General features: G+C 40.6%; 1 protein-coding gene across 1 annotated transcript in view; it reads right to left on the bottom strand.

Annotated features, from left to right (window-relative positions):
• The window catches only part of LOC121297020 (FRAS1-related extracellular matrix protein 2-like), a 63,912-nt gene that overhangs the window by 7,210 nt on the left and 39,327 nt on the right, over positions 1 to 17,375 (bottom strand). Inside the window, exons 7-21 of the mRNA XM_041223036.1 lie at positions 12,994 to 13,143; positions 12,595 to 12,804; positions 12,167 to 12,364; positions 11,842 to 12,006; positions 11,547 to 11,729; positions 11,137 to 11,267; positions 10,665 to 10,823; positions 10,143 to 10,446; positions 9,462 to 9,593; positions 8,907 to 9,238; positions 7,579 to 7,771; positions 7,107 to 7,211; positions 6,750 to 6,877; positions 5,952 to 6,086; positions 1,078 to 1,204 (exon numbers count right to left, since the gene is read on the bottom strand). Of these exons, the coding sequence (XP_041078970.1) occupies positions 1,078 to 1,204; positions 5,952 to 6,086; positions 6,750 to 6,877; positions 7,107 to 7,211; positions 7,579 to 7,771; positions 8,907 to 9,238; positions 9,462 to 9,593; positions 10,143 to 10,446; positions 10,665 to 10,823; positions 11,137 to 11,267; positions 11,547 to 11,729; positions 11,842 to 12,006; positions 12,167 to 12,364; positions 12,595 to 12,804; positions 12,994 to 13,143 (2,652 nt within the window). The remainder of the gene's footprint in view (positions 1 to 1,077; positions 1,205 to 5,951; positions 6,087 to 6,749; positions 6,878 to 7,106; positions 7,212 to 7,578; positions 7,772 to 8,906; positions 9,239 to 9,461; positions 9,594 to 10,142; positions 10,447 to 10,664; positions 10,824 to 11,136; positions 11,268 to 11,546; positions 11,730 to 11,841; positions 12,007 to 12,166; positions 12,365 to 12,594; positions 12,805 to 12,993; positions 13,144 to 17,375) is intronic.

Below are 17,375 nucleotides of genomic sequence, written 5' to 3'. Positions count from 1 at the left end.
AAAGTGTCGAATTTAAATCAAGGGAAGTAATGTTAAAACTGTACAATGCACTAGTAAGACCTCATCTTGAATATTGTGTGCAGTTCTGGTCACCTCGCTATAAAAAAGATATTGCTGCTCTAGAAAGAGTGCAAAGAAGAGCGACCAGAATTATTCCAGGCTTAAAAGGCATGTCATATGCAGACAGGCTAAAAGAATTGAATCTGTTCAGTCTTGAACAAAGAAGGCTACATGGCGACCTAATTCAAGCATTCAAAATTCTAAAAGGTATTGACAGTGTCGACCCAAGGGACTTTTTCAGCCTGAAAAAAGAAACAAGGACCAGGGGTCACAAATGGAGATTAGACAAAGGGGCATTCAGAACAGAAAATAGGAGACACTTTTTTACACAGAGAATTGTGAGGGTCTGGAATCAACTCCCCAGTAATGTTGTTGAAGCTGACACCCTTTGATCCTTCAAGAAGCTGCTTGATGAGATTCTGGGATCAATAAGCTACTAACAACCAAACAAGCAAGATGGGCCGAATGGCCTCCTCTCGTTTGTAAACTTTCTTATGTTCTTAGCCTACTGGTCGCATTTGCTGCGGTCGCTCTCTCAGAACCATAGACCCTCACCACAACAGCTGGATGAGCTGTGCTTGGTTAACAACAACCTGCTCTGTGTGTCCAAGCTTAACTGACAGGCTGTAAGTAGAAACCTGGCTGCACTGGGAGCTGCACATAGGCAGCTTTGGTTTTCCCTGAGGTGACAAAGTACCACTGTTGTATGCCCTGAACATGCCAGGGCATATGCTTGGTCCTGTGGTTGAGGAGATGCTGCAGCGCTCTCACCGCTTGCGGGAATCCACTAAGGAGCTGGTTCACCTGCTTCCCAAGCGACCACCTCCAGTGCGTAAACCAGCAGCCTCAAAGACCAGCACAGCCAGCTGCGTCCGCTGCATCATCTTGGAAAATGCCCTGTTTGCCGGGGTAAACATTCAGCAATGGGGGGGGGGGGCTTGATCAGCACCTAGATTATAATGGGACCAAAAAACTTTTTAACCAATACTTTTCAAACTACAGCAATTCTTCTCTTACCTTCAGAGAATGCAACATCAGTTCCCTCTCCGAATCCCATGGAGCCGTCAGACAACCACAGCTCCTTCTTCGATAGCAGGAACATCTGGGTGTTGAGACTGAACTCGGCAGCTACTGGATCACTGACCTGTGGAGCAGAAAGGACAGACCACAGTAATGTTGCAAATAAGCACAAACACTGCATTAAAAGTAGGGCTGTCAAGCGATTAATCACGATTCATTTTTTTAATCTCATGGTTAAAAAAAAAAAAAAAAAACTTAGTTCATCTTGGTTTTAATTACATATTATTATGAAATTACTACATCCATCTAATTTAAAATGTATTTTTTATCTATTTATTTAACCAGGAAATGTACCCATTGAGACCGTCGCCAAAATTTACTAGGGGCAATAATTTAGAAATTACAAATGCAACCAATACAATAAATCGTGCGGTTCAAGTTTGATCAGCAGCACACTGAGATCAGAAAACAGAATAAATAGGATATCTATTTTTAAATGTGATTGTGGACTAAAACATTTTTTTTTTAAAAGTTCTCTTTTGTGAAGAGAACATAAAAAAAAAAACTTGTCAACATTCACATTCAAAAACTGCAAATTAACAAGAAAAATTGGTAGGCTTTACATACTAGGTGCAAAAAAAACCCCAAACAAAAACAGCAACTCAGCCTACTCTTTAAAAAAATCATTAAAAATGTCCTATATTATCATACTTAACTAGATTTATGGGCTTGCAGATCCTGAATTTCGGTTGAAACTGGTGGGTTTAATTTGTTGTTGTATTGTTAATGTCTGTAGAGCTGCTAGTGTATATTGAGAAGTGACGGTGTGTTCAGCACGCAGCAGACTACAGTGCCTATAGAAAGTCTACACCCCCTTTCAAAATTTTCACCTTTTGTTGCATTATAGCCTGGAATTAAAATGCCTCAAAATAGTTTTTTTTTCATCCTTTTTTTTCTTGCATCCTACCCCACAACTTCCAAGTGAAAAAAAATAGTCTAGAAATTTGTAGAAAATTTCTATACTATTGCTAAACTGAAATAGCTTGGTTAAATATTTTAAATTAGCTCAGGTGTAACCAATCGCCTTCAAAATCACACACCAAGTTAAGTGGTCTCCACCTGTATTAAATTGTAGTGATTCACATGATTTCAGGATAAATTCAGCAGTTCATGCAGGTTCCCTCTGCTGGGTAGTGCATTTCAAAGCAAAGACTCAACCATGAGCACCAAGGCGCTTTCAGAAGAACTCCAGGACGAAGTTGTTGAAAGGCACAGATCAAGGGATGGGTATAAAAAAATATCAAAGGCCTTGAATATCCCTTGGAGCATGGTCAAGACGATTATTAAGAAGTGGAAGGTGTATGTCACCACCAAGAGCCTGCCTAGATCTGGCCGTCCCTCCAAACTGGATGACCGAGCAAGAAGGAGAGGCTACCAAGAACTAATGGCAACTTTGCAAGAGCTACAGGCTTTTATGGCAAAGACTGGTCAAAGTGTGCATGTGACAGCAACATCCCAAGCACTCCACTAATCTGGCCTGTATGGTAGGGTGGCAAGAAGGAAGAAAGCACACTTTGAATCCCATTTGAAGTATGCAAAAAAAAAGTTCTCCTTCCAGCATGACAACAACCCAAAGCACACAGCCAAAGCTACACTGGAGTGGCTAAGGAACAAAAAGGTAAATGTCCTTGAGTGGCCTAGTCAGAGCCCTGACTTAAATCCAATCAAAAATTTGTGGCATGACTTGAAGTTTGCTGTCCATCAACGCTTCCCAAGGAACTTGACATACCTTGAACAGTTTTGTAAAGAAGAATGGTCAAATATTGACAAATCTAGGTGTGCAAAGTTGGTAGAGACCTATCCCAACAGATGCACAGCTGTATTTGCTGCCAAAGGTGCTTCCACCAAGTATTAACTCAGGGGCGTGGAGACTTATCCAATTATGATTTTTCAGTTTTGTACTTTTAATATATAATTTTTTTCTCAATAAAAACTTTTTTCCCCTTAACAGTGTGGAGAATTGTATGTAGATAAGTGGGAAAAAAATCCTCATAAATGCATGAAACTCTGAGGCACTGACACAACAAAATATGAAAAAAAGTTCAAGGGGGTGTAGACCTTCTACAGGCACTGTAGATGTGCTTGTGTGTGATATGGGAACTGACTTTGATAGTAGACAAGTAAGCATTCTGTCCAGTGAGCCGTCAGAACATAAAAAAAGCTGCCCATTCATTAGTGCTTTGCTCCATTACGCGGTTCAGTGACTAATGCCTCATTTCCACTAGCCATGCTTAGGTGCACCTCAGCTAGACCATCCAGCTGAGGTGTATCTAAAAATGTCTGCCTGCATATCCACTGCATTTTCTCAGGTACAGCTAATCTTGAAAGTATTTGCACTAAATGAGAGGTCAAACGACATTCTGTGACACACAGCATGCTGGGATTATGCAGCTTTTCAGAAACAACGGATCGTTTGTGAACACTAAAGTTGCAAGAAGTCTTGTTGCTGTTTTCACTGCCTTATAAATACTGATTTTACAGCAACTGGCAGCGAAAACAAAGACAAAGAAGATTATGACCTGTACTTATATCATCGTGCAGCTCACACAGTAAGTATTTGCTTGTAAAGCTTGCCTGGCAAGTATTTGTTTGTAAAACTCAATTGTTAAGTATTTGTTTGCAAAGCTTGCGTGGTAAGTATTTGTTTTTAAAGTTTGCATGGTAAGTATTTGTTTGTAAAGCTCTCATAGTAAGTATTTGTTTGTTGTGTCGCTGGTCGTTAAAAATTAATTTTCTGACCAAATATTCGTTTGTAAAGCTCGCGTGGTATTTGTTTGTAAATCTTGCATGGTAAGTATTTGTTTGTAAAGCTTGCATGGTAAGTATTTGTTTGTAAAGCTTGCACGGTAACTATTTGTTTGTAAAGCTTGCATGGTAAGTATTTGTTTGTAAAGCTTGCATGGTAAGTATTTGTTTGTAAAGCTCTCATAATAAGTATTTGTTTGTTGTGTTGCTGGTTGTTAAAAATTAATTTTCTGACCAAATTTCATTTCATTTCCTCCCCATCCCAAGGTAAGCAAACACTTTCTTTTCTTGGCTCACTAGCGACTGCCATTGCTGCAGTGAAATCCAAAAACACACTGACGCTGACCTGGACCAGTGGGGACTCATCGGGTATGAGATACGAAATTGTACCATTGTACACCAGTGAGGGACACACTGACGCTGCACATCACACTACATAATGACACTGGACCAGTAAGGACCCATCGGGTATGAGATACGAAACTGTACCATCGTACACCAGTGAGGGACACACTGACCCTGCATATCACACTACATAATGACGCTTCCACCTGGACCAGTGGGGACCCATCGGGTATGAGATATGAAACTGTACCATCGTACACCAGTGAGGGACACACTGACCCTGCATATCACACTACATAATGACACTGGACCAGTGGGGACTCATCGGGTATGAGATATGAAACTGTACCATCGTACACCAGTGAGGGACACACTGACCCTGCATATCACACTACATAATGACACTTCCACTGGACCAGTGGGGACTCATCGGGTATGAGATACGAAACTGTACCATCGTACACCAGTGAGGGACACACTGACCCTGCATATCACACTACATAATGACACTTCCACCTGGACCAGTGGGGACTCATCGGGTATGAGATACGAAACTGTACCATCGTACACCAGTGAGGGACACACTGACGCTGCATATCACACTATATAATGACACTGGACCAGTGGGGACTCATCGGGTATGAGATACGAAACTGTACCATCGTACACCAGTGAGGGACACACTGACGCTGCATATCACACTATATAATGACACTGGACCAGTGGGGACTCATCGGGTATGAGATACGAAACTGTACCATCGTACACCAGTGAGGGACACACTGACGCTGCATATCACACTACATAATGACACTGGACCAGTGGGGACTCATCGGGTATGAGATATGAAACTGTACCATCGTACACCAGTGAGGGACACACTGACCCTGCACATCACACTACATAATGACACTGGACCAGTGGGGACTCATCGGGTATGAGATACGAAACTGTACCATCGTACACCAGTGAGGGACACACTGACGCTGCATATCACACTACATAATGACACTGGACCAGTAAGGACCCATCGGGTATGGACGAAACTGTACCATCACCAGTGAGGGACACACTGATGCAGACACTACCAGTGGGGAAACGAAACTGTACCATCGTACACCAGTGAGGGACACACTGACGCTGCATATCACACTACATAATGACACTGGACCAGTGGGGACTCATCGGGTATGAGATACGAAACTGTACCATCGTACACCAGTGAGGGACACACTGACCCTGCATATCACACTACATAATGACACTGGACCAGTGGGGACTCATCGGGTATGAGATATGAAACTGTACCATCGTACACCAGTGAGGGACACACTGACCCTGCATATCACACTACATAATGACACTGGACCAGTGGGGACCCATCGGGTATGAGATATGAAACTGTACCATCGTACACCAGTGAGGGACACACTGACCCTGCATATCACACTACATAATGACACTTCCACCTCGACCAGTAGGCACTCACTAATCGCAGAAGTTAGCTGAGATTAATTGATAGCCCTAATTAAAACATAAACTCGCGGTCAGGTCAGTTTGATTAAAATGCTATATCGGTCAATACGATATATTTAATTGTTTTACTAAATGAACATATCTGTATTATATGTGAAGCCCTGGTTCAATTACCTAACCACTAATTAAAATGAAGTATGTGCAGGTATGTGCTAACAGGATCATGGCCAGTTTGTTGTACTCGCCTGCTGGAACCTGATATCCACGTCAAAGGTGATGGGCTCACGTGGGTTGCAGACGGGAGGGTTGCTGAACTCCTGGTTAGGAGCTGCGCTGCACGGGATGAGCTTCACTGTGTGAGTTCCAGAATAATCACGAACCTGAAGATAAAATCATTTGGTAAAAGCACAATTATTATTATTGATGTTTCAAGCAGAATTATGTCATCTATAGATTATCTTTATTAAATTATAGAATATATTGATGTCGTCTATATATTCTACAGTGCACTTAATATATCTGTCTGTTGTACCGAATACATTATAGGATACTGTATGGAGTTACCAAAATGAAGAAATTTAAAGGTATCTTCTGCAAGTTTATTTTTTTTTTCATATATAGTTTTTTTTTTTTCTATGGTATTAAAATATGCCACATATGTATGTCTATAGTAAAGGTGCTCCATTAGAAAAAAAAAAAAAAAACATGCTGGAGACATCTAATTAACAAGTAAAAAGATATTTTTTTGTATAACTTACAGTATTTCAGGTTTTTGGTTAGTATTGCTGGACATCAAGCTGTTATAGTCTACAGTAATAGAACAAACTGCACCCCTGTTTAGTTTTATTGTTTATATGCCACATGCTTTGAGATTTTTTAGGCTTACACAGGTATAATTTCATTCCCCAAATCATTTATGTTTATAAGAATTCGATGAACATTTCATATAGAGAGACTGTGAATCTGTGCCAGAGCTGTACCAATACACTCAAGAAAAATGAAAACTAAAAAAAAAAAAAAAAAAAAACACGTCAAGAACTCACAGCAAAATCCGAGACAAAGCTCCACTGCTGAACAGGCTGGTTGTAGGTGGGCTCGGTGCGGACAAGGGACAGCATGAAAGTGAGGCCAGGGTGATCATGTGACATCACCATCGATGATAGAGAGGTACCTGGAGCAGAGAGGAAAGATTTAACCTTTCGACAAAAAAATAATCCCTCACAGAGTTTGCATGGCTGAGCGCAGTCTCATTACGATAAACAGCCTTTAACCAGCTGCTGATTTTAAGGGTGAACCTAAAATATATGGCTTTGTCATGGTTACAGTGGAGCTCTGCTAGCAGCTATTTCAGGTTCACTGGGTTCAGTTCATGTTCCACAGTCAAGGCCGGAGTTCCTTACCTGGGTGAGCCATAACAAACTGTCCTCTAAATCGCACTTCGGTCTTGAAGTTCACCACCAGAAGCCCCTCCTCATTGATTCTCATACTGGTGGGATACAGGGCACCTGTATAGTAAAAGCCAACAACATACCTTTAAGTATAGATACCAAAGTTATTATTTCCATTATGTTTCGTTTAGCAACACTAATGCTAAAATGATGCATTTGCTGCCAGTGCACAAAGCCAGTTCTAGACCAATACAGCCTACCTCTGCAGTGCAACCTGACAAAACAGGTCACCAAAGGGACTGGGTGACTGTTGTTGTTTATATAAGGTGGGTCTGTTATTTACTTGTACTAAAGAAAGTTCTACTGTATCTGCAAAACAAACAACTGTGTAATTAGACAAGTACATGAGTCTGAAATAGCCATTTCACATTTAAAATCCTCATCTACCAAGCTGTTACCTGGCAAGACTATGTAAAGCATTTACCCTGCAATTCTGACTCTGCAGGGCTGCCGATACCATCATTCCACAAGATGGCGGTGTCGTACACAAATGTGAGTCTGAGCTCTGACTGCAGGTCAAAATGCTGCCAGCCCCCGACTGCCACTGGTGAGTGGAACACATAGGAGACGTACAGAGGTACTCGCAGGGTGACGTAGGACTGCACCAGATTCAGCACCTGTCAGAAAAGACACATTTTCAAAATTGGAAGTGAAAAAAGCTTTCAGGTTTACCAGTTTAAGACATCCCCACCATCCTTAATCCAGTGCCACAAGCTTAAATCCCTGACATAGAACGTTAAATTAGAATATAGAGTTTGATGATTTTGGAAAGGTGAGGCCCCTAACAGTCACGGTGAAGCTAAACCAGGGAGAGCAGTCACTGACAGGTAGTTGATACCTGTGCACGAGAGTCGACCAGGGGGCACTATAATCCTTTAGTCCTGTTTTTTTTTTTTTTTTTTTTTTCCTGAATGCAGAGACAACCCATGGTTGGAAGCCAGTGAGTGATAGTTGTGGCCCCATGGCCTGAAGGGAATAAGGGAATAGTGCTGCAAGGAAATACATTTATTTACATGAAGATAATTGTTTGTTTAAACAAAAAAGATACAGGGCTGTGTCCAATGCTCTTTTTTTCTATCGAAACACAGCTGTTGTGTACTACACTTCAGTAACTTGGTGTGCTGGTCTCCAGGACTTCTGTTAAAATGCAGGCTCGTTAAGCAGAGTGTTAACATGCTTACTTGCAACGAAACTGTATCATATTCCTGTTAAGTGCTCGCTCTGCTCTCTGGTGAGAGTTTCCCGTTGTTCAGGGTGTGTTTTGATATGTCGCAAAGCTGTTACCTGAATCCATTAACTTCTGTGACAGCAACAGGAGTGCTCAACATGTCAACACTTTGAGCTGGAGTGAAGCTGCTTTTACATTCCCATCACACAAACAAAAAAACAAAAGAAACCAGATGGGTTTGTTTTTACATATGGGTTTTCTTACATATATACATTTTTAACATACTTCTTTCAGGCTAGTATCAGCTTTTATTTGTCAGAGATTTTGATTTTTTTGTTTTGTTTGTTTAACAGAGCTACTTATTAATGGCCAACAAACTGCACTAAATCAAATGTTCATTTAATTAATGTTCTCTTATTTTCCTAAAAAAATCATTCTTTATTTTTATAAAACTTTGCCTGAAACATACCTATGGTATAAGGACTGAGGTTTCTGAGAAAAAAAATAAATAAATAAGTGGAACAATACATTTTATAAGCAGTGTGCAAAACTGACCATTCTCTTCGGATAAATAATGAAGGTACCTGTCCATCTGTGCCAATGCTGCCCCTGCAGTCTGTCAGCAGCTCGGACATGTCGTAGTAGCTGTTGAACTCCCAGAGGCAAGCCTCCAGGTTCAGGTTGCGGTAGAAGCGCAAGGTGTTGGAGGAGCGCAGGGCGCTGCTGTACTGGTACGGGGAGGTCTCGCCGATCACCTCCGGGTTCTTGGTGTTGTCTGTGATGAAGCCGTGCTGGGTCTGGATCTCGTTGTAATCCAGAAGGTTGGAGCACTTGTGATTGCCCACCCGGGTTCCATCCGGGCTTAGGGTCAGCTCGAAATTGGACACAGGCCTGGTTGAGATGACCGGTAACATTCCTGGAACATTACAATGGGTCATTTGTTAACTGCCTGTCTCAGCTGATAAAAGCGACTCATTTGTGTTGACAGCCGTAGCTTTAAACCCTCAAAGCAATTCATTTACATGGACATCCATAACTTTAAACACTTAATCTTGGCTTTATAAAAAGCATGCAAAGTAGACAACTGTTTTAGTTTTGTCTACTTGACACGGAGAGCTGCAAGATTCCTTGGCACTGACCATCCATGTGGGGCATAGTCACTGTCAGCCTGATGAGGTTGGGGTGGTCCGGGTCGTCTGGGCCAGTGTAACGAATTTTAGCTGAGAACGGCTCGGCACCAACTGTGCCTGGGATACGAGGCTGACAGAGACCTGAACAGAACAGAACAGAGGCTTTCAGTCATTTCAGGACAAAATAAAACTGTTCACAAGTCAAAAGTTTTTTAGTTGACTTTGGTTTATTAAAAATGTAATTTTGTGCATCGACGGTGTGCAGGTTTTACTCTCAGAAACCAATGACCTTAGATAATTCATCCATTTAGTGCTAACGCTATACAGGTTTTGTAGAACGTTTTGCAGTAAATTTTTTTTATTTCAATTACAATATTTTTCACATTGATAAGAAATGAGAAGTATTTACCCTTATAAAAGTTTACCATGGTGTGTTTGCATGGTATTTTTGCAGCTTTGCTATGCATTTCCCATGTTTATACTTTACGTTCACCCTAGTTTACCTTGTTTTGCCATGTTTATTAATATACTTTACCATACCTTGTCACTCTTACCTATGCTTTACCATGCTTTCACTGTACTTTATTATACTTTGCTATGTTTTACTATGGGAAACTTTTATAAGGGTCTATTCGTGATACATATTTTGTTCTTTTCAATTGGACATTTCAAGCCTATTTCAGTTCTCACCCTCCTCCCTGCTGATGACGAAGATGGGGCTGAGCATCTCTAGGCCGGCGTCTCCGTTGGTGTTGAAGGCACGAGCCCCGCACTGCACCCGGGAGCCTGCCTGGAAGTAGATGGCATCCAAGGAGATGAACTTGGTGCTGGTGAAGAAGGTGTTGGTGTCCACCTCGCGCATGGGGCTGGTCACCCCGTCCGAGCCACTAGGGGCGCTCACTAACCAGCGGTACTGAGTCAGAGTGTCGTTGATGTTCTCCGCAGAGCAGATAGAGCCGGTCTTGTCAAACTCAGAGTATTTGGGGTTGCAGGCCTACAGAGGAGGATATGAGCGGTCAAAGAGGGAGCAGCAAAATCCTGTGGGCTAATAACATGACAACATTTTTGTATTTGTTTATTTATTTAACTAATTTTAATTTATTTGAACTCCTTTAAAGCTTAACCTCTTAGAATCAACTGGCTCTTCTGTTTGTTTTCCAGATTAATAATATGTATCCATTTCTACCAGTATTTAGGACACTGCGGACTCACCGTCACACACACAACAGGGTAGCCAGTGGGAGGGTTGGGGTTCTCCTTTGCTTTGGCTGTGTCGTCATACATCAACAGCGATACAATCTGTGGTACTGATGGGAAAGTGACGTCTGCCACACTGTCCATCTCTTCAATGTACACTATAGCTTTGCTCGTCTGTACAAGGGGAACAGTGCCAAAAATACGTTTGTTTATTATTTTTTGTATAGCTTAAAATTGGTCTGTATACTAGTCTAAGTAAACTCAAAACATGTACAAATACATTAAAACATTTTTAGCTTTCTGGTATTTTTTATTTTAAATGATGTGTAAAATGTAGTTATACTGAAACATGCGTACATATATTTTTATTTATTTTACACTCCTCAATTGTCGTCTTTGCATACTGTACACATATACATGATTTATTTGTATAGCTCAGTGTATTGGGTTGTGGACACAAGCCAGTAGATTGTGAGGTGTCTCTTACCTGGATTTCGGCAACCATGTTCTCATCAGGTTTCATGTGAACAGTAAAGGTTTCCCTCATCTCCCTCTCTCCGTCATACAGAACCTCCACTTCCACAAAGTGCTCTGTCTCTCCTTCTTTAAACTCAATGTCTGAGAGGTATTACAATAGAACAATATATACTGTATTCAGGTGCATAAAAAACACACATTACCTGACATACTGTACATCTAAATGTGACTTCCATATACAGTACCATTTCCTAAAATGAATGCTGATTCAGACTACATTCAATTACGTCCCACTTTTAATAACAACCTTTAAGAAACAAAAAAATCTCCTTTTTATTTTTTATTATTATGGTCAAAAGTTCCCATCAGTTGCTCTCGTTCAGCCCTGTTCCTGGTTGATGTGCCCCCTGTGGTCCTCACCTTCAGACATGGGGTTGTAGTCCACCCCAGAGGTAGCAGACCCATCTTTGGTGTGAACCCTCACTATGGACACCTTGGACGTGTCTCCCAGACGCAGCACAGGGATCTTCACAACAGCCATTTCTCCAGCCTCCTGAGGCTCCTTAATGCTGTACTTGACTTCAGAAAACTTGACTATTGACGCTACAAAAAAACAAACAAAGAAGAAATGTTATGGTGCTGTTTCATTTTTTTTTTCCTTCAATTGAACTAACTGTTATTCAGAAATGATGCCTCGAGGAAAGGTTTCACTTACTGTCTCCTTCATCTTTTATAGTGATCATGGTCTCCTTCTGCTCCCCGAGTGATGCTCCAAATGGAGAGTCGCTCTCTGGTGTTCCGAGCACTAGACGGAATTCCTCTTCTTCCTCATAAATCGTGTCATCTACCAGGGTCACCACACAAGGCTTTTCTGTCTCCCCTGAAAACCAAAAAAAAAAAAAAAAAAGAACAGCAAAAAACTGGATTTGTTTAAGAGGTTGTACATATGGACAAAACCTTCACAGTATTCAAACTGGAAGACCCTGACAGAGAATGTTTCAGCAGTACAACAGGGTGTAAAGAGTATGTGGTAGAATTACCTGGCAGGAAGAGGACAATGGAGTCGTCAGTGTTGGGCCTCTCATCATAGTCCATCATGACCTCTGCAGAGCCCTGGCGGGTGTAGCATCTTACTGTCGATTTATAACCGATATCTCCACTGCGATAGACAATCGCATTGACTTGGCCATCATTCTCATTCACAGTGTATAGGGGTTCCTTAAACTGAACCTTGGGCACTAAGAAAATTAATAAATACAAAAATACATGTAAACAATACTTGAAACTACTGTATGTAAAAATTGCTCTCGTAATGGCAAATGATTAAGTGTTAGAATAAGCCTGCTTGCAGAAATATGCAGCGATTCTCAATTTATTTTAATTCAAAACAGAAATGTGAACGTCTTCTGCTTATTACAAAAGCATTGTAAGAGTATTGATCGGTGAACAGCTGGTTATCCAGACTTACAATCAGAAATTGAGTCATTGATGAAGACGGTGGTCTTGCTAGGCTCTCCGAGCACTGAGTTCATGGGCATTTGGAGGACCAGCTCGAATGACTCGGGGCCCTCGAGGACAGGCTGGCCCAGGTCATCCAGGATGGTGACCCGGAATGTCTGCATCATGACTCCTGGGGTGAAGTCCAAGTTCCTGCTGATGCCCACATAGTCAATTCCGGCTGTGAGAGAGACATAGTGAAGCTCTTACAAGGGGTATAAGTGGGTCTCAATATTGCCGCCATTTTGCAGTGGGTCAATAAATCATCCTGGGGATCAATGTAAAGGGGCTGTGATCCTTACAGCCACCAGTTTAGATCATAAAAATAAACTCCAGGATCTCTTAGTGCCAGCGCAAGGAAGTGACCTACCTTCAGCAGACACAGGCTCGGTTTTCCTGGAGCGCACGGTGACGGTGGCTGTCTTGGACAAATCAGTTCCCGTTCTCCAAACAAGCACCTCCATGTAGCCAGAGCTTTCATCAACCACGTACTCTGTGTCTCCAAAGTAAAATGAAGGTTCTGTCAGAATAAAAAAATAACAAAACAAGCGTCAGTGTTTATTTATTTGAATCGCATCAACGCAAAGGGAATTAGAATGGCGTCTCAGAATGTCTCATTATAAAATTGTGTCTCTGGGACAGTAAATGTGTGATTGCACCCCAATACAGAGTGTGCACTGGGGCCGCACTGTTAGATTATATATAAGACTCCATGACCTTGTCTGCTTTGTGGTATTAAATATCTCATAACAGTAATCAAAGAATATTGACCCGGAGTGCTGCCTAAATTCTCAGTGTTCCAACCTCAGTCATTTAGGAAGTGAGGAAAAATAACTAGACAAGTTAAAGTGTAATCTGGCAAACTGCAATTACAATGCTACTATAACAATTTCTTATTGCAAATGCCATTGAGTGCAGTCTAGCTGTTTTGTTTATGTTTATTTTTTTTATCTGCAGTATATACTGTTCAGCACTTTCACAGCATGATAGGACGTTCAAAGGAAATTTGCATGCTAAAAGAAATATTTGTAATTTTAATATGCGTTACTGGGTGTGAATCTTTGTACTTTGAGGACCAAAGAACCTATACCTCCTAAAGCCTTGTAGGCTCTTGAGTGGACTCTTTTTAGTTTAAAATGACAACACAGATTAATGCAGAAAATGTAATCTTAAATAGCAGGCCTCCCTGTAACAAATCTTTGAACCAAGCACAGTAACAGTGTGTAAAATGTACAGGAGACAGAAAGCATGTTAGCGTGTCATCACCATTTCCTTGCAAGGAGCTTTTCTGTAACAGATCCGGAAGCAAGCTGTCAGGCAGCATGTCCTGCCAGCAAGATGAGTCTGACAGGTGAATATTAGGAGACAGAGATCTGCCTGAAAAGCTACTGCAGTTGGAACATGTCCCCTGCTGACGGGCATGTCATTGATACAGCACAATTCAGTGCTTTTGTACTAAGAGGGCTGTTTCCTTACCTAAACATTTTAAAGGCAACCAATAAAATAAGTCTATGTGTTTCACACCTCTTATACCACCATACTGGAAACTGATAATGAAAATGAATAGATGTTTTGTTTTTTACTTGTTTTACTACAAAATATTCACTGCTTTTACCATTGGTTAAACTGTAAATTTCTGTATCGAGTACAGTACAAGTGGGTTTATTCACTAGATTTTAACCTCTGAATATCTCGTTTTAAATTTGTCACTGGCACTGTTTAGTGAGTGGCCTCAATTTTGTTTTCAGTTTGGCACCTATTGATATACTTTGCATACTCTTCCAGATAGCCAGGAGTGAAAAGCAGGGGCTGTCGGTCAGGTAAGGTGCAAAGACAGAGTTTGTTAGGAAGTGTACACACTTTGCATAGCATGCCTTGCTGTATCTAGTGCTCATAATCCCTCACATTGGTATAGCACTACATCATCAATCATTCTCACTGTTACTCTTCCGCATCCAGAATAGAATTCCTACAGGAAGGAATTTATAAACCTGCACATAATGAAGTTCTGTTGTACTGACACAGTCAAAAGAGAAAGCACACTCTGCATTCTTCAACACTATACACATAGCTTTATGCATCTGTGCAGTGGCAGAGACAGTGATGGGATAGTTCAGGGCTAAATCCTTAACTCAGCAGAGCACCCATCAAACAGCTGGCTGAAGTTACTGATTCACTGGCAGGCAGCTGAAAAGATCCCCTGTGCAAACTACAAACCAACTGGCTCAAATCCAGACCACATCCCTTAACCACCCAAGCAGACCACCTCGCTGTGAAGCTGCAGGCAGTCCCTGCCAATCCAGTGAGCCGAGACGATGCACACACTGAATAAAAGGACAGTCGTGGCAAACTCATGTTACTTATGTCACTTCCAGACCTACCAAGATGATACTGCCCTGGGTTAACGTGAAACCATTCCCCTGAAAGTCTCAAGTGTTGGCTTTTTTAAAGGCTTGGAACGCATTCACAGTCATCTGTCTCTGGTGATCTGACGAATGCAAGCTGATGGATATATTGAAATGTCTCTCTCTTGTTTAAGTATTGCGAGAGAATTTCAGTTAACTGTAATGCTTTTAGAATAGAATTCCTACGGAAGGAATTCATAAACTCATGCATAGTGAACTTCTTTACTCCATATAAAACCCCATATGGAAAATATGGTATTATTCCACAGAATCACATATTACAAAGATGCTTTGAACTACAGTATTGCATTGCTGTTTTTTGTATGGATAAGACTGTCATTTGTAAATATGAAATCAAAATATATCACTGTAATAAAAATAATAAAATTAATTAGCAATGGAAGTTCAAGGTCGAGAGGTAACCTGACAACTCAAAAACAAACACACAGACAGTCTCATTTAGGCTAGCCCAATAGGGACCTATACAGTTGAAGTTGCACAATTGGCTTGGGCCACGGTTAAGTAGGACTGGATACCAGGGGTTATCATTCAGGTAAGGGGGCATGGGTCCTGGCGCACAGTCTACCAAACCTTATATAAAAATCACAAATTATGACTGTTTTTTTTTTTTTATTGATAACTCACAATCTAATGAGCTTTGTTTATCTGACATTTTTCTAAAACTTGATTCAGAGCCCACAAAATGAAACAATAAGCAGCTGCCGATCTTCAGATGCTTTAAGGGTGGCTCAGCGGAGCTCCCAAAATCCTGACTATTACACCAAGAGCTCAGTGCCTCAGAGAACACTAGATTGAGCTAGACTGGGTTAAAGTTTTGAATCATAGTCTAGATTCTAGACTGAAACATAAAGCTGGTGACAGTGTGGTCTCGCTGTGGTTATCTTTTTGAGTATGTTGCCAGATGTATTGTTGCAGCAAAAGCATGTTCATCAACGTTCATTTTTAAATGAGAATCAGATGCATGTCTAATTTCCCTGTTAACCAAAAAAAAAACATGCTGCTAACAGTCTTGTATTAAACCCCAGTATTCGCTTGTAATTCTTTATTTTAGAAGGGATCTGAATGGTTTGTTTGAAGGTGATCAATACTACATTAGGATTTAGATCTTCGCTAAACCTCCGAGCCCTAATTTGTAGTTTACAATTTAAGTTAATATTATATTACAACCCAATGTTTTAGCTATCACATTGCCAGACGCCTGGGAGTGTTTACTTTATATATATATATGCTATGTCTGAGATGTGCAGTTTGTGCATAAACACATTGTAGCCAACATGTATTTTCATTAAAAAAAACAAAACACAACAAAAAAATCTGGCACTAGATTAAAGGAAACTCCCTTGGTAAGCCTTGACTTCTGAATAGTGTTGCACTTCCTTGGTCATTTCAACTGAGGAGTGAAACATACCTTCAACGCCTTTGTTCCAGCCATTAACAACCACATCATTTTTGCATGGTATTTTCTCAGTTTTACCACACCTTCCCCATGGTTATAATCTATACATTTACCATAGTTTACTATGCTTTGCCATGATTTCACTATTTATTAGACTTTTGCTATGCTTTACTATGGTAAACATTTATAAGGAGACATGATGTGAAACAGCAAAGACTTCTTACAAATGAGGAAAGCAATCTAAGAACTTTCCTTAACCTAGCATAGTACTGGTTATCATGTTTTAAAAGGAACATTTCTGTTTTGAGAGCGTCATAGTGAATGAAGTGCACAAACATATGGAACTATTATTTATATAACTTCAACCACTTTAATGGATAAAACTACTGAGGGAATTTGGAAAATTAGAAACCACACAAAATGCTAAAGGTGTCTGCGCACACTATGACATGAAAGACCAAAGCAATTGAAAAGATTCCTCCCACCTATACACCCTAACCACCCCCCCCAAGGTTCACAAAAAAAAAAGATTTGATGCCTGTCACTTTGCACCCATCTTAAGGTAATAAAGAGTTTAAGTGAAATGTATAGAAGCAACATTATATTCTTTGGTATTTCATTGGTAGGCTGTAGGGTAAATATACTCTGATCAGCACTGTGAAAATATGCTTACCTTAACATTTTCCCTTATTTTTCAATGGTTTGACATGTTTTATCTGAAACTATAGAGAAAGTTGTCAAACAATGGTGCCTGTTTTGTCCACTAGAAGCTTTATATGACCTTGTAACACTGCCTTAAGTGAAGCTTTTAAAATGATATTGTTGCTGTCAAAACCTGTAAAGAGCTTAAAAAACTGAGAAGACAGAACTCCCAAGGCTGATTAGACTTTAGTCTTTTTGTGCTTGTGCTTGCAAGGTTATATCATGTAT

The sequence above is a fragment of the Polyodon spathula genome, chromosome 2 (genome assembly GCF_017654505.1).
Source record: "Polyodon spathula isolate WHYD16114869_AA chromosome 2, ASM1765450v1, whole genome shotgun sequence".
Classification (NCBI taxonomy): domain Eukaryota; kingdom Metazoa; phylum Chordata; class Actinopteri; order Acipenseriformes; family Polyodontidae; genus Polyodon; species Polyodon spathula.
The sequence above is the reverse complement of the archived record's forward strand: the minus strand, read 5'-3'. Positions and strand labels throughout refer to the sequence as shown.